This window comes from Leopardus geoffroyi, chromosome D1, assembly GCF_018350155.1.
Source record: "Leopardus geoffroyi isolate Oge1 chromosome D1, O.geoffroyi_Oge1_pat1.0, whole genome shotgun sequence".
Taxonomy (NCBI): Eukaryota; Metazoa; Chordata; class Mammalia; order Carnivora; family Felidae; genus Leopardus; species Leopardus geoffroyi.
The window spans coordinates 112,015,853-112,040,889 of record NC_059329.1 but is presented as its reverse complement, the minus strand read 5'-3'; the positions used below and the strand labels follow the sequence as shown (position 1 = coordinate 112,040,889).

Sequence of the window (25,037 nt, the reverse complement as noted above, 5' to 3'; positions counted from 1 at the left end):
CATGCTGGGGTCGGGAAGAGACCAATTAGTTAAACGGCAGCGGTGACCATTTGGAAGCAATTAACAGGGTCGCTATCACCGCATTACCCACCCCCCACATGGTTCCGTATTGGCGGGGGAGCGGCCCAGGTCCCCGTGGCGGCGTGGGTCCTGTGGCTGCCCCAGCCCAGCCGCCCACCCCAACTCTGTGCCTGAGGTTCCTGCCGTGCCAGGAGAGCACCACGAAACCGGGCACCCCTCCCTCGGCTGGGCCTGAGCGTCGGGACCCAAGCCCAGGCCCGAGGAGGTGTCCGGGGGCTTCCTGGGCCAGGAAACCCGGGGGGGGGGGGCGCAGGGAGCTCTAGACGAAGAGGCTGGGTGAGCCGTGGCCCGGAGCCTGGAGGAAAGGCCTGGGCGGTGGACTGGCGTGCAGGCAAGCAGGCAAGTCCCGTGAGCCCCAGCAGAAGGCGGCGCGGGTGGGGGAAGGCAGGGGTGGGTCTTCGGCAGCTCCGTCTGACTGCAGGGCGGAGGCCGACGCCAGGGTCCCGGGAAGAGGAGAGAACACAGCCCAGGGAGCTGTGCCGCCTTGGAGACGTGACACTGACAGAAAGCCCGTGGTGAGCGGGAGCCTCCGGAAGGGACAGCTGTGGGTCCCGGCGTGCCTGCTGATGCGCTGTCCTGTGGGTGGGGCAAGCTCGGAGCTGGTAGGGTGGCAGGGACGTTGCACGGCTGATTCCACTGGGTGTTACCACCTCTGAGGCATTTCATACACAAGGAGCGAGCATCTCCGAGGGGCGATGCTACACGGCCACGGTCACATGGCTAGGAAGTGGCTCGGCTATTCATTCGTTCATTCATTCATTCCAGGAATGTGTAGTGAGGGGCTCCTGTGTGCCATCCCAGGCCAGATCTGGGGGGTGGGGGGAGCTCCAGGGAGTAAGCTCCCCTCTTGGCTCTGTGCTTGGGGACTTCCCCGGAGGCTGTCTTCTGTCCTCCTTAAAGCAGGCACTGTCATTAAGAATCTGGGGCTGCGACCATCAGTGGCCTCGTCTTCGGATTGTTCACGGGCTCTGTCTAGACAGACTCTGGCCAGGAGTCACCTCCTCAGGGATTGAGGTGCTGGGTGATGCCCTGCAGAATGTCCCCCCGGGGGACACCCAGGACCCGGCAGGCACTGAGCGTGCTCAGGTGGGCTCACTGAGGACCGCTCTGTTTGTGTTAGGCCAGGGCGGGAAGAAATGTCCCGGGGTGGGGGGGGGGGTTAGCTCCTACAGCTCAGGGGAGTCCCCTGGTGCCCTGCACACCTGTCCCTCCCCTGGGGGACCAAGGTCCCAAACCTTGACGCTGGTAGAAAGAACAGGGATGCCAGCCCGGGCCACCGGCCCCCGTGGGTGAGCTCTCTTGCTTGAGTTGAGCCTGTGGGTCCCATCTGGCTGGCTGCTGGCCAGGGGCCTGCCGGAGGTGGAGGCCAGGGGAGCAAGAGAAGGGAGGGGGGGGCTGTGGCTTTCCCCAACACTCTGTCTGAAGCCCTTCCTCACCGGGGTCCCTAGGGGACAGGGTCCCCCCCCTCAGGCCAGGGGCCACCCGGAAGCCGCTGCTCCCCCAGGACAGGGATGGCCACCACCCCCCGTCCTCCCCCTGCTCATGGCTTTCGTCTCCCTCCTCGGTGGTCACCAGACTCGTCCAGCTTTTCCCGGATCTTCCCCGGGCTCCCCCGGCTCTGTCTCCACTTGGCGGTCTGTCCCTCCCTCTCTGTCTCCAGCTCTCCCGTTTTTCCCTCTCGCGGCGGGCGGCCTCTCTTGCTCTCCAGCGCTGTCTGTCGCTGTGTCTCTTTCTCTGGCTCTCCCGACCCCCTCCCGCTTCCCCAGCCCCCTCTCTGGCCGGCTGCTGGGACCCGCCCGACGTGCGCCAGCCTCACCCTCCCGGATTCTGCCAGGTTGGGGGGCGCCGCAGGATAAAGCGCCTCCGGGCCCGAGCCGGGCCCGAGCCGGGCCGCCCCGCCCCGGGGCCACCAAGACAGCGTCGCGCTCCAGCAGGGAGCCCCGGGCGCAGACCCAGCCCCGGGGTCCCCCACGCGCGCCCGCGCCCCGGGGCCCTCCCCTCCGCCGCGCTCCGCGGCCCCCTTCATTATGCGCCTCCTTTAATGGGCGTTCGCCAGCGCGACTTCCCCGCAAGTTGTTTTCGCGGACATCAGTCATCGGCGGCGGTCCCATTGTGCCGGGGGATTGATGGGGGGCGGGAGGGGGTGACAGGGCCTGGGGCGGCCGCCTCGAGGCCTCGGTCTATAAGGTCTATAATTTTCGGAGGCATAATTGGCCTGGGGGAGGGGGCGGGGGCGGGGCGGGGCGGGAAGGGACCTTTCGGAGCCGGGAGGGCGCGCGGGGGCGCGGAGCCGCGGCTCGACGGCGCTGCGCGGGGGGCGCCCGGCCCGAACCCCGCGCCCCGCCGGGCTCCCCGCCCCTCCCGCGCCTCCGCCCGGGCACCACGTCGGCCTTTTGTTGCCGCACCGTCTTTTCTTCCCGCGCTGTGCGCAGCAACGGAAATTTCACCGGATCCCGGGTGAAAATTAAAGGAGGTGCCTCCCTCCCTCCCTCCCTCTCTCTCTCCCTCTCTCTCTCCCTCTCTCTCTGCCTCCCTCCCTCTCTCCCCCAGCCTCCCCCGCTCCCTCCCGCCCCTCCCCCGCTCGCCGCGAGTCCGCACCGCCCCGCGCGCTCCGAGCGCCCCGGCCCCGCTGCCGCCCCTTCCATGGGCGCCGCGCTCGCCTGCAGCCGCCGCCGCCGCGGGGCGGGCGCGATGCCACGATGGGCCTGATCTGGCTGCTGCTGCTCAACCTGCTGGAGCCCGGCTGGCCGGCCGCGGGCCCCGGGGCGCGACTGCGGCGCGATGCGGGCGGCCGCGGCGGCGTCTACGAGCACCTCGGCGGGGCGCCCCGGCGCCGCAAGCTCTACTGCGCCACCAAGTACCACCTCCAGCTGCACCCGAGCGGCCGCGTCAACGGCAGCCTGGAAAACAGCGCCTACAGTGAGTGTCGAGGCGGCGGCGGGGGCCCCCGGGGGGGAGCGGGGTCCGGAAGGGCCTGGCGCGCCCAGGGTGCCCGCCGGGGTCCCCCGCCGCCTCCTGGCGTCGGGGAGAAGAGCGCGAGGGGAGCTGGGGGGCGGGGGGTCACGTCCGAGGGCACGCGCGGTAGACACCCCGGGGCGCCCCGCCCGGCTGGGTCCCGGGGCCCCGGCAAGTTTGAGCCCCGTGAGTTGGTGGGAGAAAAGGCGCCCACGAGGCGGGTAGGGTCTCTTACTATTTTGACGACCCGACCTCCTCGGGCCGACCCCGGGGCGCCCCGCCGGCCCCTCCGCCCTCCTGGAGCGCGGCCGCCGCCGGGAGAGTCATTTCCCGGGGCCCCGAACCGCCGCCCTCGGCCGCAGAGCGACAGGTAGGGCGGGCGCCGCCTCGGTGTGCGGCCGCGGGATACGAGCTAGGCGCGCGGAGGGACGTCCGCCCGGGTCCGGGGGCACAGGTGTGCTCCCGCCCGGCCCCACCGCCCGGATCGGGCTCCAGCGGGAGCCCCGCGGGCGCCGGGGTTTGGCTCCTCTGGCCGTGGGGACCCGGGCTCGGGCTGAGCCTCCGGGAGAGGAGCGCGGGGGCCGGAGGCCGAAGCAGCTCCGCTTGGCCGGGAGCGGGAGACCCGAGCTCGGGGCGAGGCAGGGACGCAGCGGGGAGCGTGGGAGCGTGGCGGGGGGCCCGGTGTCCTGTGCCGCAGCCCGCGGCGCTCGCCCCCGCGCCGAGCGTAGGAAGCCGTGCGGCGGCGGGAAACCGCTGCTTCCGCGAGGAAAGCCGCAGCCCCGGGAAGGCGCCTTCGGAGGACGCCTCTGGAGCCGCGCGTGGGGGGCGAGCTGTCGCCAGGGCGTCCCGGGGGCCGCAGGATGGGGGTCCCGGAGCGCCCGCACTCCCTTTCCAGCAACGCCCCGGTTCTCCAAATCCAGGCTCCCACAGAGCATCAGAATCCTTGGAGCATCCAAGGCAGGCAGCTTGGGGGCAGAGGAGCGCGCGGTGCGCAGCCACCCCTGTCCCAAATCGGGACGCGGCGCCGCCGCCCTCGGCGCGCAATCCGCCCCCGCTGCGTCCCACGGACGCCAGAGGCCCGCGGCCTGCATCGCCCCGCGTCTTGGCCCTGGGATTGCTGCTGTGCCGGGGGCCCTGGAGAGGGCATCGCTTTGGCTCCAGAGCCCCTTGGAGCCCTTGGGGGGTCGGGGGGGGGGACAACGGCCCCACTGGGGCCTTTGTTGCAGGACCTCTGATGAAAAGGCACTCCTGCGTTCAGAAGGAAGCTTAGGGGAGACTTAAAGTCCTTCCGCGCAGTGGGGATGGGACAGCCCAGGTCAGCTTCCCTTTGTGCCATCCGGCGCCTATGCCCGCTTCCTGCTACTGTCCTCTGTGGCGCTTGGACCCTGCCCTGCACAGTTACCTGCTGCCCAGGCCCGCTGCCAGTGAGTTCCGGTGGCTCCCTCAGTGCCCTGCGCCCAGCAGCCCCGGCTTCACCCCTGCCCCAGACTCCTCAGATGCTGTGGGGTGTAAACAATGCGGTTGGAGAGCTCCCGCACCGCTCTCCGCAGCCGGGGCTGGAGCTCCGGCTCGCCCACGTGGGGGTGGTCTCGGGAAAGTCTCCTAACCCCGGCTGTCTCAGCTGGCTTGTCTGTCAGATCGCGCAACCGGCTCCCCGGGTGGCTGAGAGGCTCCGGTGTCCTGAGAGACCCCGCACCCGGCAGAGTCAGCGGGTAGCAATGTCAGTTTTCTTCCTTCCATCCCGTGTCGGAATTCTTCTCGTGGAAGAAGCCTGCCCCGATGCTCCCGGGGCTCTGCCTCCCATCCAGTAGTCTCTCCTTTTCCTCAACCTCCCGAGTCACCCCCCCCCCCCGCCCTGCCCTGCTTAAGTGTGTGTTGCCCTCACCTCCCCGAGCCTGGGCGAGGCTTGGGCGCGTCCAGGGGGTCCTCGGCCCTCGGCGCGGGGCTCTGTGGGGGGGCGCGGGGAGTGACGCGCCTTCACACTGTTCCCAGGTATCCTGGAGATCACGGCGGTGGAGGTGGGCATCGTGGCCATCAAGGGGCTCTTCTCTGGACGGTACCTGGCCATGAACAAGAGAGGACGGCTGTACGCTTCGGTGAGTCCGATCTCGCACGTGGGCAGGCGTGGATGGGGCGGCATCTCCCTTGGCCACTCGTTAGGGGACAGAGGGGACGTGGGCAGTGTAACGCTTTGTCCGGGGACCTGCAGAACCCGAGCTGGAACCAGAGCCTCAAGCCCCGGGGTCTCGACGCCGGGGCGGCCTCGGCTGTTGGTGGTGGCTGCCCGTGTGATCGCCTTGGGGCACGGCCCCCCGGGGAGGACCCCACCGGGGTCACACTTGTCTTACGTTCTCCAGTGTCGCTGGTTAGAAGCTGCCCCTGCACACATTTTTGTTCACCATCGCTGCCCTTCCCCCCATGGTAGCTGAGAGCGAGGCAGAGATTGTCCCCCGAATCTCCACTGAAATAAATAGACCCGGTGAGCCGTGGGGTGCCACGCGACTGCCTGCCGGGCAGAGCTTTTCTGCGGGCTCAACCAGGGGTCTCCTGGGGGGGACGAGAGAGGGAAGCAGGGCACGGCACAGCCAGCCCTCCCCCGGGGATGGGAAGGCGAGAGCTGTTCGTTCTCAGGCCGGAACACAGAGGAAGGACCACAGGGCCCGCCTCCCAGGCACCCGGATTCGGAATCCAGGCTACACAGCCTGGAGCCTCCGCAACAGAAAAGGGTCCCGGGACTCTGTGGGCATTGGCGGTGTCCTTCCCCCAAGGGCAGGGGTGGGGACGCATGGAGTAAAATGCATGTAAGCAGGAAATTTGCCGTCTCCAACTAGTCATTACGCGCAGTTCGGCTGATACCTCCTTGGGCAATGAGAGGTTTTCCGTCCACGGTAACCTAGACGACGCAGCCCGAGGACCATCTCCCCGCAGCTCCCTCTCTCCGTGCAGCAGTCTCTTTGCAGGGGACCCACACCAGCCTCTCCCTGCCCATTGGGGAGCTGGGCAAAGTGTGATCAGCAAAACCCTCTCTAAGCTGCCGTCTCGTCCCAGACCTTCCGCCGTTTTGCTGAAGGAGATGGAAAAGCTGGAACGCGCCCAGCTGTTTTGTCTGCCTCAGGGGCCACCTAAGAGAAGCCGTGTCCGACGGCAGGGCTTATCAGGATGTGCCCTCAGGCCGGGCTCTGGCCTGACTTTTTTCCTTGAGGGGCATCGTGGCTTCGCCGAAGCCTCAGCCCCGTGCCCCTGGTGCCCGGTGGGCAGGACTGATTTTCTGTTCCTCAAGTGGCCTGAGACCATCTACAGACGCCCCTCGTCCGTTACGGAGAGGGGCCCTGGTGAGGCGTTCTCGTCGCCTTGCAGGGGTGGTGCGGGTCTTACCGGTCCCGAGGGCCATCATCCGCACTGAGCAAGTTCATGGATCGGGCGGGGAGGGCTGAATCCGGAGGGGGAGCCTAAGGCCTTTGCCACGTCTCCCATGGGGGACCCGGGCCCAGGGCTTTGGGGGACAGCACAAAGCATGGCCTGGGGGATCCCCGTGGGTCAGAGTCTACCTGTGGCTGCTATTGGTTAGATCTGACAACGCCGGCTTCTCCCTTCCCTTCCCTTCCCTTCCTCCTTCCTTCCTTCCTTTCTTCTTCCTTTCCTTTCCCTTCCCTTCACTTCCTTTCCCTTCCCTCCCTTTCCCTTCCCTTCCTTTCCTCCTTCCTTCCTTCCTTTCCCTTCCCTTCCCTTCCTTTCCCTTCCCTTCCCTTCCCTTCCCTTCCCCCCCTCCCCTTCCCTCCCCTCCCCTCCCCTTCCCTTCCTCCTTCCTTCCTTCCTTTCTTCTTCCTTTCCTTTCTCTTCCCTTCCCTTCCTTTCCTTTCCCTCCCTTTCCCTTCCCTTCCCTTCCCTTCCCTTCCCTTCCCTTCCCTTCCCTTCCTCCTTCCTTCCTTCCTTCCTTCTTCCCTTCCTTTCCCTTCCCTTCCCTTCCTTTCCCTTCCCTTCCTTTCCTCCTTCCTTCCTTCCTTTCCCTTCCCTTCCCTTCCTTTCCCTTCCCTTCCCTTCCCTTCCTCCTTCCTTCCTTCCTTCTTCCCTTCCTTTCCCTTCCTTTCCCTTCCTCCTTCCTTCCTTCCTTCCTTCCTTCCTTCCTTCCTTCCTTTCTTCTTCCTTTCCTTTCTCTTCCCTTCCCTCCCTTTCCTTTCCCTTCCCTTCCTCCTTCCTTCCTTCCTTTCTTCTTCCTTTCCTTTCCCTTCCCTTCCCTTCCCTTCCCTTCCTTTCCCTTCCCTCCCTTTCCTTTCCCTTCCCTTCCTCCTTCCTTCCTTCCTTTCTTCTTCCCTCCCTTTCCCTTCCCTTCCCTTCTCTTCCTCCTTCCTTCCTTCCTTCCTTTCTTCTTCCTTTCCTTTCTCTTCCCTTCCTTTCCCTTCCCTTCCCTTCCCTTCCTCCTTCCTTTCTTCTTCCCTTCCCTTCCCTTTCCTCCTTCCTTCTTTCCTTCCTTTCTTCTTCCCCTTCCTTCCTTCCTTCCTTCCTTCCTTCCTTCCTTCCCCTCTCCCTCCCTCCCATCCATCCATCCATCCATCATCCCCCTGGCATTCATTCCTTCATTCACCACTGCCCCGGGCATCCGTATGTCACACTCTCTGCTGGGTATATGCGTCGGGATCTTACTACATGTGAATCCGCTCCTGTCATGGCCTCCAGAAGCTCCCCATCGCCCACACGTCACCACCGGGGTGCCTCGGCCCCCAAAGGAGCTGCCCGGACCGCCTTCGGCTCCTCCCTTCCACCATCATTCCATAACCCGTGTACTCACCACAGCCTCCTGAACCCCTCTCGCTTCCCCAGGACCAGCCACGCTGGTCACCCTTCCGTGCCTTTGCCCGACTGCAGTGCCCCCATCAGAAACGCCCGCTAGAAAGTGCCCACCTCTCCCCTAATGACTCTCCAGGTGTCACCTCATGGGCAAGGTACCTCTCAGCCAGCCTCCCCTCACTCCTGCGGCCGCCCTCCCTGCACACCCCCTGCCCGGTGCCCGGGGGCTCAGAACCAGCTGGGGTCACAGCCACGCCGGCCACAGCCACACTCTGCCCCAGGCTGGCTTTTCTGGAGACTGCGAAGGAAAAGCAGCCTCCCCAAGGTGGACGGTTTCAAGGACAATTTCAGCAGGTGGCACCAGTGGGTGAGGGTGACTGGGGGGAGGGCCCTATGGAGCAGAGGGTCTGGGGTGGGACAGTCGGAGGAACCAGCGAGGCTTCGGGAACCGTTGCCGCTGTGAGTCCCAGCTGGGGCAACTGGAGACCCTGCCTCTGTGCTGGCACCTTCCTCCTGGGCCTCCTGACCCCTCTGGGAGCCCCGACAAGATGCAAACTCGGCGCCCCCCCCCAGGGCCCCCCTCTGGAGGGCCTGACCTCCTCCCTCTCTGAGGCTCACAGGACTGAGTCCTTTCAGTTGCCCCACAAAGCGCCCCTGCAGTGAGAAAGCCCGCCCTCTGGCTTCCTGATTCATGGCCTCGGCCGTGGGCTACGACACCCTGAGTTCCTCACAGTTTAGCGTGGGGGCCAGGCACCAATGTAGCCGCCTGGCACGGGGGTCAGCCCGGAGCCCACCCACTCACCCCCGGACGGCCCCTGGTTCCCACGTGAGGCGGGGGTTGAACGCAGACCGGAACGGTGCCGCATCCCCGTGATTTGGGGCCTGCCGCCACCCCGGGCCTCAGTTTCCCCGTCTATAAGGTGCGGAGGCTGGTCTTTGTCCATGGCGTCTGTACTGTGACCCGGGGCATTCTGGGCATCCCCTGAAGGGTGGGACAGCAGAGAGGGGACAGCAGGGAGGTCCGGAAGAGCTAGAACCCGGCCGCCTTCCCTCTGAACTTACACGTCGTCGGGAGACAGGTGTTTGGTGCTGGAGCATCGTGCTTCCTGTGCCCTTTGCAGGTCACATGCTGCCCACCTCGCGGGCATGGCTCTGACCAGCCTGTGACCCCCTGAGAACGGGCCTGCGGCCCTTGGGGCCTCCTGCTCTCGGTAGCAGCCGCCTTTCCCCTCCACAGATGGAGACAGACCATGAGGGTCTCGGGCTCCTTCTGCCCAGCTCTGCCTGTCCCCCAGCCCTGCCCCTGGGCCCCGGGCTGAGGAGGGGCGCCCTGGGGGTGCTTGGCACGCCCACCCCTTCGACCCTGGGGCGCCCCACGAGGCGGCCCAGGGGACGCTGGTGGAGGCCCCTGGAGTTACCAGTCTGTGCCTCTCGCCCTCCAGATGCCCGCCTCTGAGAAGGCAGCGCCCCGCGTCTCCGCCCGCGCCCCCCAGCCTGCCCCAGGCCCACGCAGGCCCCCGCGCACCCCCCACTTGTGCTGGGGCGCCGCCACCCCCAGCCGCCCTACAAGAGCAGCGTCTGTGCGGTTCATGAGCCTCCGCCTGGGCTCCTGGCTTCTGGTCCACGCGCATGGGGCAGGCGCCCCGAGGCCGAGGCGGCCAGTCTCAGAGCTCGAGGCCCAGAGCCAAGTTTCGTGCAGGCGCCAGGCTCCTGAAAACCCCACGAAACCACCCTTCCCGTGCTCTTCTCAATATTCGTTTCTTTTCTCTCGCACGCACGCTTTTCACAAGGCTTCCGGGGTGCCGTCCTCCCCCTGTGTCCAGACGTCCTGCCAACGTCCGTGCCACCAGCGGAGATTTCGGGCAGGCCCCACGTCCGCTCTGCTGACAGCGCCCTGCGTCCCCGTGCCGGGGATGCGTCCCTAGTCAGTGCCTGCGGCGGGGGGGACAGGGCTGGGGGAGCCACAACGCCCAGGGGCTCAGGAAACCGTGGCGGAAATGAGCAGACCCTCGCGCTGAACCCCGAAGGTCAAGGCCGCGGACCCGGAGGGGGAACGGGCACAGCCCGGGCGTGGGAGCGGGTCAGATCGGTGCTGGGCGCGCCGGGAGGGAGGAAGGAGGGGAGGGGGGCCCCGCCAAGGAGCGGGAGGGGGTCCTCGAGACCCCGGCCGCCGGCCTCGAGCGCGGGGCCTCCCGCGGCTGACCGAGGCGTCTGGCCCCCTGCAGGAGAGCTACAGCGCCGAGTGTCAGTTCGTGGAGCGGATCCACGAGCTGGGCTATAACACCTACGCCTCCCGGCTGTACCGCACGGCGCCCAGCGGGCCGGGGGCCCAGCGCCAGCCCAGCGCCGAGAGACTGTGGTACGTGTCCGTGAACGGCAAGGGCCGGCCTCGCAGGGGCTTCAAGACGCGCCGCACGCAGAAGTCCTCTTTGTTCCTGCCCCGCGTGCTGGACCACAAGGACCACGAGCTGGTGCGTCTGCTCCAGAGCGGGGCCGGGCTCCGCGGCGGCCCGCCCAGGCCCCCGGGCAAGGGCCCCCAGCCCGGGCAGCGGAGGCAGAGGAAGAGGAGCCGGGGGGGCCGGGCGTAGCCCCCCCCCCCCCACCCCCACCCCGGACCCGGCCGAGGAAGGCCGTCCACGTTCTGGCCCCAGGCCGGCTCCGAGCCCCCGGCTGACCCGGCCCAGCAGGTGCGGGCCGGCCGGTGCCCGAGTGCCCACCGTCCCAGCCGATCGCCGCGGCACAGCAGGTCTCTGGGACGCTCCCCGCTGCCCCCATCCCTCTCCTGCTCTGCCCGGCTGCTGTGTGCCTCCCGGCCCTCTGCGATTCTCTCCAGCGCAGTGGGATCGGAAGGGAGCGCCGGCCGAGGGGGGCCGGGCAGGGAGGGCCGCTTTACGTGGGCGGCGTGTGGGTTTCCGTTGGCCCGGAGCCCCCTCGGCCCCCCCGGGGGAGCCGGCTGTCGCGGGGGCCGCCCGAGAAGCCTCCCGGCGGCACGGCTGTGGGAGCTCATGGGCGTCTGTGTAACCGAAACATTAAAGCGTTGCATTCGACTCGGCTGTTTGATAGATTGCGACGCAGCCTGAGCCCGGGGAGACCCTTGCCGTTTTTCCTTGAACCCTGTTTGCTTGCGACGATGACCGCGTCTGTGCCAAATCGCTCTTTTCAGACGTAAGACTGTATCCCGAGGAAAAGGGCTAACGATGCGTTTTCATGCCCTGGTTTGGAAAGCGGCTGTTTGTCGAAAGCAAGAGGTGGTTCGTGCGGACGGAAAGCATGGGCTGATGCGTGTGTGTGTGCGCGTGTGCGTGTTCCTGTGCCCGTGGGGGCACACGCGTGCATGCATGAGTGTGTGCGTGTGTGCACCTGCACGTGGAGAGAGAGAGAGACGGGTTTCCTTTGTTTGGAACCACCCCCCCCAAAAAAAACTCCCTCCGTCGTGAAGCTGTGTCTCCGTGGGCAGTTTTAAGCACCTGCACGATGTGCCAGGTATGAGCCTCCTTGAACTCCTTCACCCCTGCAACCTGCCGGGCCCAGAGGAGCAAAGGCCGTGCACCTGGTCCCCCCACCATGGCGGTGGGTGGGGTCACCTGAGGCTAGCCCGGGTGAGAGCCAGAGGGCACGGGCAGTGGCTCACTTTTCTCGGACCTTGCAGGGGGAGCAGGTGAGGGGTATGGAACGAGATGCTGCAGGTTCCCGGCGTGGCCCCCGGGGTCGCAGAGGAGGAAGCACGTTCAGGAGGTGAGCTTGCCCAGGGAGCGTAGGCGGAGGTGTGGCCACATCGCACCAAGATGCCCCCGAAACAAAGGGGGCGACGCTCGGGGGCTCAGGGTTAATACCCAAAACAGATTGGATGGGAGAGGTGGGAAGGCAGCAGCTCCTAGGCGGGGGGCTGAGGGCCAGTCGCAGGCGCTGCCCTGTTCTGCTCTGCCTCCTGAGCGGGGACAGCTGGCCTTGTCCCCAGGAGGCCCCCGGTGCCCCTGCGGGAGGAGGCACTGGCCCCCCCCCCCCCACCCAGGCAGGGAGCCAGGCCACCCACGTCAGGCTTGGCCGGCCTCCTTCTGTCCAAGTCGCATGTTTGCAGGACACGGGGCTGGTGTCACAGGGCGTGACTCTTGCCCTGGCCACCCCCCCGGGGACATCACACTGCCCAGCCCACCAGCACAGAAGGTCTGAGACCCCAGCACGCCAAGGAGGCCCCAGACCCTCTGAGTCTACTGAGCTCATGTGTGAATCACGTCCTTCCCTCCTTCTCTTCTTAGCAGATACAAGGCTCCTGGGGACCCTCCTGGGGGTGGGGCGGTGGGCACACAGGTAGGATCCCCCGGAAAGGAAATCGGGATGGGAGTGGGGTCTCATGAACCCGCTTTCGGGTTTCACTATTTGGCCTGGTCCCTTCTTTGTAGGCGTGGGGCGGGCAGAGGCTGGAGACCGGGCACCCACGTCCCCATGAGAAGATGCCTTGTGAGCCAGGAGGCCCCAGTGATGACGGCCTACCTCCCTCTCATGCCTTTGCTGTCACCCCCACCTGCCCAGCCAAGGGGGAAAAAGGGGGGGAGGAAGAAGGGGGAGGGGGAGGGTTTGAGCGGGGTCTTTGCTTTCGAGGGTCTCTGGGACTTTGGGCGGAGAGCCGACAGGAGTGGGGCTATCCGTGGGGCAGCTGCTGGGAAACAGGATGGCCGCTGCTCCACAAGTCACACGCAGAATTGGCACGGGATGCGGCAAGGCCCGAATGGGCTGGAAGCAGGGCCTCCGACAGGCATTTGCTCCCCCACATTCGCAGCCGTGTACTCGCAATCCTCGCGAGGCGGGCTCGCCCAAATGTCCGGCGACAGATGGTTGGAGACGCCAGGTGCGGTCCATCTACACAGCGGAGTAGCATTCAGCCTCCAGGAAAGAAGCCGACCCCTGCCACGGCAGGGATGGACCAGGAGGGGACGCTCAGCGACACGAGCCAGCCGCAGAAGGACACCTGCTGTGTCATCCGCTCACACGAGGCCCCGAGAGGAGTCCCGTCTATCCAGACAGAGGGCAGACGGTGGGCGCCGGGGCTGGGAGGGGACAGTTAGTGTCTAATGGGGACAGAGCGTCCAAGTCATGCAAGCCTGCGGAAGCAGTTAGCTCTGTGAGATTGTACACTCAAAAGTGGACAAAATGGTGAAAAAAAAAAAAAAACCATAAAAACAAAAACAGAAACAACAACAACAACAAAACCAGCACGATGTCTCGACTGCCCGAGCTGCGTTGCTGGTCTCACTGGCCTCCCGCCAAAAGTCGAGAGCTGGCCGCGTCAAAGGTGCCCGGTGAGCAGTGCTGAGTCAATTAGGGGAAAAGAGAATCGCTAGGGAGTGGCCAGCCGGGCGCCCTCGCCTGCGCAGAGCTGACAGGACAGGCCGCAGGTGGCCTCGGAGGGCGAGAGCCGCTCTGCTTCCCCGGGACCCGTCCACTCGTCAGCTGCCCCGGGAAAAAGGTGGCCCCATCCGTGTGAAGCCAAGAAACCAAGGGCCCGCTGCCTGGCCCCTGAGCCCCAGCCGTGGGCGGCCCCCCTCTGGGTGACCGAGCTTCAGCTGCTTGGAGCGGGTCTTTGAGCCCCTCGGCAGGTTCTGAGGCCTCCCGCCTTCCCGGGGGTGGAAGGGCTTACAAAGGTGAACCGTAGGTCCACAGTTAGCCCCCAGCCATCCGAGGGTGACCTTGCCGGGGCCACGTCCCGGGGCTGAGCCAGAGCGGCACCCTCTAGAGCTGACCCCCGTCCCCTCTCCGACTGTAATGACTGGAAGACCGGGGCGGCCCGCACTTGTGCCTGAGAGCACAGGCAGGACTGCGTGTGAGCACCTCCAAACGGGACTCAGGGGACAGGAGGCTTTGGGGTGGAAACAGAGGCCGTGCAGCAGCTAGATTTCTACCTGCCGGTCCAAACGCCGCCTTGGCCCCTTTTGTGGTCTCGTGACTGATGGTGAGAATTGGCCCCTGCCTCTCCCCAGCCTTGGCTTCTCCACCTGCCACACGGGCTTCCGCGGTGGCCATCAGGATGACCGACGGGACACAGATGGCGAATGTTCTATCAGAACAGCGGCACGGCCAGGAGTGGTCAGAGGGGAGGGCCGGGTACCGCTCTTTCCCGCAAGGGCTGGGAGACGCACGGGAGCAGGTGCCTCACCAAGGCGACTGTTCTGTGGTGTGCTTATTCGAGTGGCTCAAAGGTGAGGAATGGATGGAAATTGTCAAGGGGGGGCAGGGGGCACACCAGGAGCTCTGATGGCAAGGTGGGCATCCCTGGGAAACCTCATGCCTTGGCAGGCTGGTTTCAAGGTGGAAATTGCATACATTCATTTATTATCACGGATAAAATAAATACACTTATCTACCTTTTAGGAGGTATGGCAGTGTATTTCTCTAATCACCCACCCACCCATCCATCTGTCTGTCCATTCACCGATCTACTCACCCATCCACATCCATCCACCCATCTACCCATCCTTCCATCCATCCATCCATCCATCCATCCACCCATCTACCCATCCTTCCATCCATCCATCCATCCATCCACCCATCTATCCATCCGTCCATACACCCATTCTTCCATCCATCCATCCATCCATCCACCCATCTATCCATCCGTCCATCCATCCATCCATTCATTCACGCATCCATCTGTCCATCCATCCATCCACCCATCCATCCATCCACCCATCCCTCCATATATCCATCCATCCATGCATACACACACACACCCAGCCTCGTGGAAGACAGAGGTACGGCTCTAAAGTAACAGGTTGAGAGCAGTGACCTGGAGAAATTCAGGAAGAACTGTGGCAGCTCCCTGTTGGTGAGGACAATGGGACACCGTCAGTTAGGACCCCATTCTTGAAAGCCTTGTGACCAGCCGGCCGCCATCTAGATGACAGCTCGACAACATCCTCACCCCCCTTCGGAGCGGCCCCGGGGAGTGGAAAGGTCCAGAATGAAGAGCTGAGGCCATGGTTGGAGGAGATGGATGAGAGAAGGAACTGGCTTCGTGGCGAGGGCTGTTTGGAATCCCAGCCCTTGGAGTTGTGCCAGCCTGGGTCTCGATGGAGGCGGGTCTTGATGTTCTGTTCGGGGCTTGTGCGGCCGGGGAAGGTGCTCTCCTCACTCTGAGCTTCAGTTTCCTACTCTGCGAAATGGGGGCAATAAAGACGCGGACATCACAAGGCTGTCTCCAAGATTCAGTGCCGTGAAAGAGTGAAGGCTGGTGCCTGGCACGCAGACCCCTGGCCAGGCTGGGCTGAACCAAATGGGGTGGACCTCCCAGGTTCTCCAAGGAGGGTGGGCCCCCCCCCCCGGCCCTGAGCCCAGGGGGTGCTGGCCGGGAAACCTGTCCTGCTCACTTGATTCTTGTGCCTGGGCTGCTTTTTTGTTACAAGACATTTCTCTCTGACCTCCTCCCTTCACGGACTCTTACCATGCACAAACAAGTCTATCTGCAAGCTCAAATTCTTGAGCGGACTGAACCCCCAAGCACGCGGCAAGGCTTGGTGGCTTTGCCAAGAGTCGCCTCTACCGGGATACTCTTCTAGCCACCTCTGCCTCCTACCTCCTGTGCCCCTCAGTCTTTCTCCCGTTCCTCCCTCCAGCCCCACTTCGCTGCCTATCCCAAGCCCTTCCCTGCCACAGGACCTTTGCACACACTGCTTCTTCACCTGGGATCCATAGGACAGTGAGGCCAAGGGACAGTGTCAGCTACACCCTGTTGCTGGCTTTTTGTAGAAGAGAGAGCAGCTCGGAGAGATTGAGCTGTTTCGGGGGGGGTCACACGTGCTGAAGGGAGCATGTCAGACCCTTGGCTGTCCCAAGGTCTCTCGGGCTCCGACCCTTGCGCCCGAGGACCGGCGGGACACTCAGGAGTGGGCACGGCGGTGCGGCCACTTTGGAAGACGGTCCGGCGGTTCTCTAAAATGTCAGGCAGAGGTTACGTGGGACCCCGCACTGCCTCTCCTAGGCACGTACCCAAGAGAGCCGAGAACGTACGGCCCCACGAAAACCTTGATGGCGGCGCCACTCACGGGAAAACGTTAGCCGACGGACGGACCGTGAAAACGGGCCGTGGCCGCGCGGCCACGCGTTGCCCGGCCGGAGGAAGAAACGACGTACTGGGACGCCGTGCCAAGGGGGGGAAGCCCGACACAAGGGCCACATACCGGTGGTCCCATTTACGCGAAATGTCCAGAATCGCACGTCCGTGGAGACAGAAAGGAGGCTGAAGGTGGCCAGGGGCGGGCGGGGCGGGCGGGGGAAATGGGATCACGGACACTGGACGCGGGGTTTCTTTCTAGGGTTTGGGGACGCCTAACACAGGCGGTGACAGCACACGGTGCTGTGAATACAGAGCCACTGAATCGGGATGTATGGTAGGCAGACTGTCCCTCAATAAATGTGATGCCCCCCCCCCGCCACTCCTGCAAACTCTTCCGTGACAGTTGGGCTGGTCGGGCTGGCCCCATCCTCTGGGGACAAGTGGGAGACGGGGGTCTGTGTGGTCCCAAGGGGTCTGGGAAGGCACCCTGCCTGCAGTGCCACAGCCCACCAGCAGGTGGCAGCGCGCTCAGCGACGAGCCCCAGGTGCGTCCCCCGGGACTGAGGACCGGCCACGTGGTCTGCCCAAGCCTGGTAGGCAGGCCCCGCTGGTGACCTGTTCGCAGCACCCGCTGGGTCACCAGGGTCAGGCCGGGGGGGGGGGGGGCGGGGGGAGGAGTTGGCCATCAGTTCAAGACTGACCAGTCCTAGGGAGGCGACAGCATCCCTGCGTGGACACGTAGGATGCCCCTTGGAGGGCAGAGGGCCCCCTCCCCGGGCATGAGGGCAAGACGCAGGTGGTGGGCCTGGTCCTGAGCAGGGTACGTAGCAGGCTCCCACTCTTGCTCCCTGGGCGGGAGACAGAGAACTGCTCCCCCTACTGAGAACACATTCATCCAGACATGACGATGATGATGGGGGGGGGGGGGGGTTGGCAGGAGGAAGAGGAAGAAGAAAAGAAACACAAACTGGCTGCTTGCTTGGCTTGGTGCCCTGTCATTTGGATTGATCCCCACGGAGTGGGGTTCTCGCTCTCCACGTGATGGACGAGGAGCCAAAAGCCCAGAGGAGGCAGGCTCCTTGCCCAAGGTCACACAGCCTCCAAGGTGGGAGCCCACATTCAGACCCAGCCACCGGGCTCCCGTACGTGGCTTGGGCTCCGGTGGTCCTAAGGAAGGGCGCGGTTTCACATTTTTGTCTCTGGGCCCTTGATTTCAGCCAGGGGTGCTCAAAATGTGGTCTCCTGACATGGGATTTGGCTTGAAATGCATTCCCGGGCCCCACTGCAGACGTGCTGAATCAGAGCCCCCGGGGGCGGCCCAGCAGTCTGTGTGTTAACAGCGTTCCTGGGGACGCCTGCGTATTTACAAGTCCGGGTGGGCAGGGATACCCCCACAGTGGCTCACGCTCAGCAAGTTAGCACATAGAGCGCTTTGCTATGGGCAGGGTGCTTTTCACCCCTCATCACGCTGAACCCCGTCTGGCCACTCCGCAAGGCTGGCCCTTATGACCCCCATTGTACAGGTGGGGAGACTGAGGCTGGGGGGTAAAGCCCCCAGCCCCTTGTGGTAGGGCATGAGCTTAGACTGGAAGCTGGGTCTCAGCAGCCACTGTGCCTGCTGCCCTGGGGACGGACAGTGTTCCTGGGAGGCGTGACTGCCCTCTGGCCAACCCGTACATCCTTTCTCGATGGGCTAGGGGGCGGGTGGGGAACTGGGCACAGACCGGCTGCCCCCACGCCGGTATGTGGGTCTTGGGAAGGTCACTGCCACAGAAATGTAGGCATCATTGTCTGAGGCCGCCTGAGGCCGCCTGCTGGAAGGAGACAGTCTGGAGTGGGGGTGGGGGGCCACAGTTCCCCGGAAGTTCACCAACATCTAATCCGGGCCATCCCTGGCCCTGTCAGCAGCAGCTTGGGTCCTTCCAATGCTCACCCCCCGACCCCGTGTGCCTATCTCGAGGTTGCTTTCGGAACCAAATAGAATGGGACATCATAGCTCATCTTTCCCCAGTGAAACCTCCTGGAGTATCTGTGAGTTAGTATCCACTCAGCTACAAAGGTCAGAAACCTCAAGGTAAAGGAACTCGAAGCAAGATGAAAGTGTGTAGCTCTGGTGTAAAAGAGGCCCAGCGTGATAAGGCTGCTCCACAGTCATCAGGGTCTCAGCTTCCTCCCATTTTTTCCTTCCGTTTTCACTTTATGGTGTTGACCTCATGGTACAAAACGGCTGCTTGGGCGCCAGCTGTTCCATCGCATTGCACCCCGCCACGGCAAAGAAGACCAGCGTCTCCCCACCTCACAGGACATCTCCCAGAAGCCACACCCCCTAGCACTGCTTTCCTCCCATTGGCCAGACTCCAGTCACACGGCTGCTTCAAGCAGTGACGCGACAGGCAGAGAGAGAAGAGGAGAAGGGGGGAAAGGAGAAAGGATTAAGATTTATTGCCAGCCCAGCCTGAGGCCACCCGCTAGAGGTCCGCACCCCTGCTTGTCCCACACGGGAACTTCCCTAACCAGGGCCCAAGAGATGCACAGAGGCTTTTCCAATGGGACACTGAGCGGCCGTTGCAGAGGCCCCTTCCCACGCAGGGGCAGGGGCAGGGGCAGGGGCAGGGGCAGGGCAGGGCAGGGGCTGGTGCCCTCACCTGGCACTCCCACCCTGCCCTGGGGGCTGGGGCCATTCAGAGGGCCTCAGGCCAGGCCAGCACCGTCTTCAAAACCGCACCCCCACGGGAGGTGCCGGGCTGCGGGACCCTGACCCAGCCATGCACGCTGGACGTTGTCACCTGCAGCCCGTCCTCCGGTGCGACCGCAGGCAGGTGTCCTCCGGGGCCGGGGCTCTCAGCACCTCCGGGAGCGATCTGGTCTCTGCTCGTCACAGAGGCTCACCAGGGGCCTGCACGGGGCACGTGAGGTGGGGCTCGCACCTGAGCCGTGCCCCCCCCGTCCCCCATCTGGACTCTGTCTTCTCCCGGCAGAGGGAGGCAGGCAGCTCTCCTCCGCCCCCCCCCCCCCCCAACGTAACCCTGCTGTGATTCAGGAGGGGCTGGGGTGGGCGTAAGCGGGGGAGGGCCCTGGGCCAGGAACAGAGGCTCGAGTCCCGACGGCCGTGACTAAGGGCCACCACGCCCGAGGCCGGAGTCCCCACACACACGCGCTCTGGCTCGGGCCACACGACCGTCCTCGGAGGCACGCGCTCTGACTATCGTCCCTGGTTCGCCGATGAGGAGACAGTACGGAGAGGTGAAGCCGTCTGCCAAGGTCACACAGCGCCCCATCTTGGTCAGAGCGTGGGCCCAAGCCCAAACCTGACTCCTCTTTGCACTCACCGTGGCACGGGCAGGGCGGTTGCTCTGTCTTTCGCATCCTGCGTCTCCCTGTAAGATAGGGGTGCCCGCCCCCGCCCTGGCCCCTCGTGGAGAACCCTGTAAGCCAGGCAGCGCGAGGAGCTCCGGGGAGGGCTCCCGGGCTTTAAGGCAGGCGCGCTGCAGAGGTCACGGGCTCCAGCCCCCGCCGCGATGTCAACGAGTGGGGGCAGGGCCGGCTCCTGGGGGGAGAGCCCTGGTCACCGGGCAGAAGTGACCGCTGTCCCGGGCCAGGCCCTCCTCACCGGGCCCCACTCCCTCTCTGCATCGAGCTCTGTCCTCGAGGCTGGCGCTGTGGTGGCCACAGGCTGCGGCCCCTCCGGCAGCAGATGATGCCGTCCCGTTGGTGGCGGAGAGGTCCCGCTTGGTGCCGTCCACACCGCCCGGCCGCCCCCCCATCTGCTTTCACAGACGCCGCTAACCTCCCCTAAATGCCGGTCTGGTGCCGATGCCGGCAGAGACACAAGGGTGGGCCAGTGCCACTGCCGGGCCTGCGCTCTGGAGGCCCCCCGACGATCCATGAGGGACCAACGGCTACTTTCAGATGGTGTGAGCACCGCCGGTCCCACAAGGCAAGCCGTGAAGCGGGCTCCAGAGGGATGTGGGGGATCGGGTGACACTTTGACCGAGAAGATCTGTCTGGGGAGGTGACGTCCAAGCGGACACCTGAGTGATGGGAAGGAGCCCCCGTGCAAAGGGGCTGGCCAGCCAGTGCAAAGGCCCTGTGGTGGGGAAAGTCCTGGCCGAGACCCCAAGCAACCGTGGCAGCTGCAAGGCCGCACGGAGCGAGGGCAGAGGGGCCCCAGGCCGGTGCAGGCAGGCAGGTCAGCCGGGCAGTGCCGCGCTGGGGACTCTGCATTTTGTTTGGAGCGTGCTCAGAGGCTGAGGCCACTCTCCGCCTGCCGGGGGCGCTTTGCGCTTGGCCCACCCGAGGAAACAGATGCCCTCTGCTCCTGAGGCAGTGACCGCTCACCCTGCCCCCAAGGTATTTTACCCCCTGGCCAGGCCCTCCCTTGACCCCCGACAGAGCTGAGGGATATAAACCTCAGTGTGGGCTTTGCCCATTAACAGCCCCCAGCCCCATCACCCACCAAGTGCTTCCAAATAAGAGACCCGAGTGAAAAAAACAAAGAAAACCAGAGGTGTTTACGTGGGGGAGGGAGGTGGCCGTGACGGGAAAGCTTTACGCTCAGAACCGCTGAAGTCACCAGGGTTTCGAGGACAGCTGTCCAGACCCCAAGAGAAAAAGAGGCACAGACAAAAGACGCCCACAGAAGGCAGCTCCTGGAGACCGATTAGCCCCGCCCCTCAAGGGCACGGGAGTTAATGCAAGAAAATCACTTCAAAACCATCAAGGTCACCAAAACAAAGGAAGTCCGGGCAACCAGCATGGTGACCAGGAGAATGAGACGTACTGACCGAACGTGCTGCGGGGTCCTGGGTGGGAGCCTGGGTCAGAAGAGGGACATTGAGGGGAACACTGGGAAGATGGGATCACGGCTGGACATCGGTTAGTGACAATGTGTCAGGGCTGGTGAGGAGACCGGGTGTGGGGTACACGGGAACGCCCCGTGCTATCTCCGTAGCTTTAACGCAAACCTAAAACTATTGTAGAAATTAGAAGTTTGTAACAGGGGCGCCCTGGGGGGCTCAGTCGGCGGAGCGTCCAACTTCGGCTCAGGTCACGATCTCGCGGTCCGTGAGTTCGATCCCCGCATCGGGCTCTGTGCTGACGGCTCGGAGCCTGGAGCCTGCTTCGGATTCTGTGTCCCTCTCTCTCTGCTCCTCCCCGGCTCATGCTCTGTCTCTCTCTCCTTCAAAAATCAATAAAAACATTAAAAAGAAATTTTTTAAATTTATAACAGATACAACAAAAATCTAGTTTCGTTGCCTACCTGTCAAATTAGTAAGGAAAAAAGCAAAACGGGACCACCCGCCCACCCGGTGCTGGTGAAGGTGGAGTTAAGCGGACAGCCTCCAACAGACCGCCACCCGCATAAACCGGTAATTTCGAGGACCGTAAATTAACCCAAAATTCTCAGCCCGAATGCAGAGACGCTGTGCTTCTGAAGATCACATCCCAAATACATTAAAAAAAAAAAAATGTTGGGGCGCCTGGGTGGCGCAGTCGGTTAAGCGTCCGACTTCAGCCAGGTCACGATCTCGCGGTCCATGAGTTCGAGCCCCGCGTCGGGCTCTGTGCCGACGGCTCAGAGCCTGGAACCTGTTTCCGATTCTGTGTCTCCCTCTCTCTCTGCCCCTCCCCCGTTCATGCTCTGTCTCTCTCTGTCCCCAAAAAAATAAATAAACGTTGGAAAAAAAAAATGTTTACGCACAAAGATGTTCATCGCAGCGTTGTTTATAATAGAAAAGGCAGAGAAACGAAACCGTCGGAAACCATCTAATATTAGAAACAGAGCAGAACGGTTAAGTAAACCGCGGTCCGTCTGGAGAAGTCACAGGGTTCACAAAGATCACAGAACGGTGTGGGAAAATGGTAGGGGCTATTTATTACGTGAAAATAAGAACCGCGTTTGCAGGATGATTCATTCATCTGCTCGTCGAGCCAATAAATATTTATGGAGACCTTGGCTGTGCGAGGGGGGCCCTACACTTAAGAGCGGGGGTGCCGTGGGAGAAGCGGACTCCGGAGCCAGCGACGATCCCCCCCTGGGGTGAGGGCACCAATGGAGGTGACCGTGCTGGGCCCCGGGGTCGGGGAGGGGCTGCTAGTGCAGCCCGGGGGGGCAGGCAGGTTTCCCGAGACGAGCCGGCGCTCCGTCTCACAGAAGGTGGGGGCACGCGGACGACAGGGTCCGCACGTGAGGCCCGTCGTCCTGCTGGGTGGGCACCGTGCAGGGAGACGAGGCCTGGGCGCACAGCCAAGGCCATCGGGCCTCCTCCGTCCGCGTCGAGAGCCACGGAGGGGCACGGAGGCAGCGGCCGCATCAGATAGCTCACCAGCCGCTCTGGGGAGTGGCCGCCCCCCCTGCATCATGGCCCGACCCACACACACCGTGACCCGTGCGCCGTAGGTCAGAGGAAGTGTCCCCCCGCCCCCCCCCCCAGAGCTATCAGGACCTCAATCTCATGGGGCCTTTCTGCTGCCACATTCCTGTCCTGGGCGATCAAGATGAACAGAGGCCGCGTCCCTTCCGAGTGCCACGGTCACTGCTTCTGGCGTGTCCACATCCCCTGCCTCCTGGGACCACAATGGCTCGTGAGAAACCAAACATCCCGGGGCTGCCTAGGCGGCCGTCCTCCGCGGGGCCCTGGGTCCTGGGAAGCGTGTAGTCACACAGCCAGGGGCCCAGGGCGTGACGGAGGACAGCAAGAAGCCGTCTGGCCCCGGCCCAGAGCCTCTGTTCGGAAGAGGGGGTCCCCGGGCCCCCTCTGTCCAGCGTGGGGCCTTGCTGCCCGCACACACCCACGCTGCCCAGTGAAGACAGACAAGCCACCGTCCGCCCGCCCACGGGGCTCTCACCTTCCTCGCCCACGTTCTTGTTGAACCCCCACCGCGAGGGAAGGAGGGGGCCGAGGCTCAGAGAGGGCGAGCAGCTTGGCCACAGGCACACAGCAGTCGATTGACGGGTGGCGCTCCACAGAGGTCTTCCCATCAGCACGGGCTGGGATGCTCCCAAGCCGGCCTGGGCCTGCTGTCCTCGCAAGGGCCGCTGGGAGAGATCGACCACGGCGATTTGCGCTGCCTCAGTTTCCTCCACTGCCTCCCGGAGCTGCCAGTGTGAAACCTACCTGAGACGCGAGCAAAATGCCCCAGGTCGGCCCTCAGGTCATGGCAGCTGCTCTCATGATGCTCTGCCATAGAACGGCAGTCACTGTGCCCGAGTTCTGGAAGTTTCCGAGGCCTGAGAGGGTGCATTTCCCCTGGGGAGCCGCAGGTGCAGAACGGCCAGCCGGGTAGGTTCGGAGAGGGAAGACGCCGGAGGTGTGCGGACGGTGCTCTGGGGGCCCAGCCCCCGCCCCCCACTCCGTTGTGTGCACAGGCCTTGAGCGCCCAGGGGCCCCAGCCGGCACATGGAGTCATCCCTCCACACGGGGGTGCTTCCCTGCTGTCCGGGGTGGTCCCGAGCAGAGCTGAGTGGCCGGGACAGAGGCCGGTGGCCCACGAAATACTGCAGATACTTCCCAGCTGGCGCCTTCCAGACCCGCGTGCCCACGCTGCCCGTGTCGGCGAGATTCCAGAGACACAGGCCACCTGGGGCCATCCTCCACCTTCGGTTCTCCGGTTGCTTCTCTGCTCTCAAGAGAAAAGCGCCTCTCCCCGGCTCACGGGACCCCGGGTCCTGAGCCCCCATTTCCTGCCCGGCCAGCGAGGCAGGGCCTGGGCCCTGGGTCCCGGCAGCCCATTCAGACCTGAGGCCGCCCGGGGCCCCGCCGGGAGGAGACCGGGCTGGCCGCTGCCCGAGGTTCGGAGACCACGCGAGTCTGGTTCACCCCCCGGGTGTAGGGTAAAGCCTTCTCTGCCGCCCCCACACCCGGCCCCTGCTGGGAGCCGGGACCCCCGCCTTCGCCGCATCTGGAGGTGCTCCCGGCAGCGGGAGAGCCTCGCCTTCCACACAGAGCTACCGTAGGTGGCCTGTGGCTTTTTCGAAGGCCTGCCGCACCCTCTGTCCCCTGCCACAGCACGTCCCCCTCGGCGGCGCCTCTGGGCCTCGCTCTCCGCCTAGGTCACCCTCCCCACCCTGACCCGAGCTTCGGGTTGACCAGATGCCTCTTCTTTGCGGGCCGCGTCCCTGACCCCCATCGGCCCCCACCAGGAGGCCCCCCGATTTCCCTGTCTGAATCCTCACCTGTGGCTCGTTCCTTGCTCACGATGTGCTCTGGCCGTGGATGGCGGGTCCCCCGAGGTGGGGAGGGCAGTGGGCATCTCCACCACGTGCCCTGTGTCTGAGACCCAGCTACCCCAGCGCAGCTGACGTTGGCTGGCCGAGTGACTCACGGGGCTTTGAAGCGGACAGAAGTCCCCCTGCCTGCGACTGGGGGTCGGGGTGTGGGAGGGAGTCAGCGTCTCCGGGGGGCGGGGAGCGGCGAAGGATGGGCGACGGGGCAGAAAGGAGGAGACGCGCTCCACGGAGCCGGCGGCCGGCGTCTTGGGGACCGGGGAGGCAGATGCGCACCTGAGCCAGAGTGCAGCCCGCGACGCACCCTCCGCCTAATCGGGAGTCGCGCCTCTTGGTCGCCGGGACTCCTTTCTGGCTCCTTTGCCCCCGAGTCTCCCCAGGGGTTGCGCGTCTGTGACATCAAAGGAGCAAGAACGTGTCGCCGAGCAAACTCGTCGTCGTCGTGTGCGCCTGGCCGTGGAAACTAAGGGAAGGGGGGCCTGTTTCTTGGGGCTGTGATTCGGAGACTCCGGGAACTCAGGCCGTTTCTCCGACACGCTCTTCCCCCCAGACGCCTGTCCGCGGAGTGAGGGCGCACGGGAGCTGGCTCCCGCCAAGACTCCTGCCCCCGGCCCGCCGGCCGGCCGCCTCCTGCGGCCGGCCCCCCGGGATTGCACAAAGAAAGTAGCGCGTCTGTGAAACAGAAGCCGGGGCACCTCAGGGGGCCGGGCAAGTTTTATTTTGGCTTCGGCCCCACGCTTGCCTGTTGGCCTTTCAGTCGGGCCCTCGAGGCAGCCCCACATGCCAGGGGCGGTCTGGTTTTACTTGAATGAGCTGCTGGGAAGAAGGCTCAGCCCATCTGACCCGGTTCTCAGGGAATGACCTCTGGCTGGGAGCATCTATTTTAAAGGAGGCCGCCATTTGGTCTTCACCAAAATAGTTGAAAGAAGGCCCCAGAATAGC

General features: G+C 64.5%; 1 protein-coding gene across 1 annotated transcript; it reads left to right on the top strand.

Annotated features, from left to right (window-relative positions):
* The first annotated feature begins 2,780 nt into the window (after window positions 1-2,780).
* Window positions 2,781-10,730, top strand: FGF3 (fibroblast growth factor 3). The gene is made up of 3 exons (XM_045487219.1): window positions 2,781-3,000; window positions 5,029-5,132; window positions 10,047-10,730. Exons 1-3 carry the CDS (start codon window positions 2,781-2,783, stop codon window positions 10,407-10,409), a joined length of 687 nt encoding a protein of 228 aa, XP_045343175.1. The 3' UTR covers window positions 10,410-10,730.
* The last annotated feature ends 14,307 nt before the right edge of the window (window positions 10,731-25,037 follow it).

Excerpts from the sequence above, each read along its gene's own strand:
- FGF3 (XM_045487219.1), top strand. The coding sequence starts at position 2,781 with ATGGGCCTGATCTGGCTGCTGCTGCTCAACCTGCTGGAGCCCGGCTGG. Across the intron at positions 3,001-5,028 it reads CCTGGAAAACAGCGCCTACA|GTATCCTGGAGATCACGGCG; the intron begins GTGAGTGTCGAG and ends CACTGTTCCCAG. Across the intron at positions 5,133-10,046 it reads GAGGACGGCTGTACGCTTCG|GAGAGCTACAGCGCCGAGTG; the intron begins GTGAGTCCGATC and ends GGCCCCCTGCAG.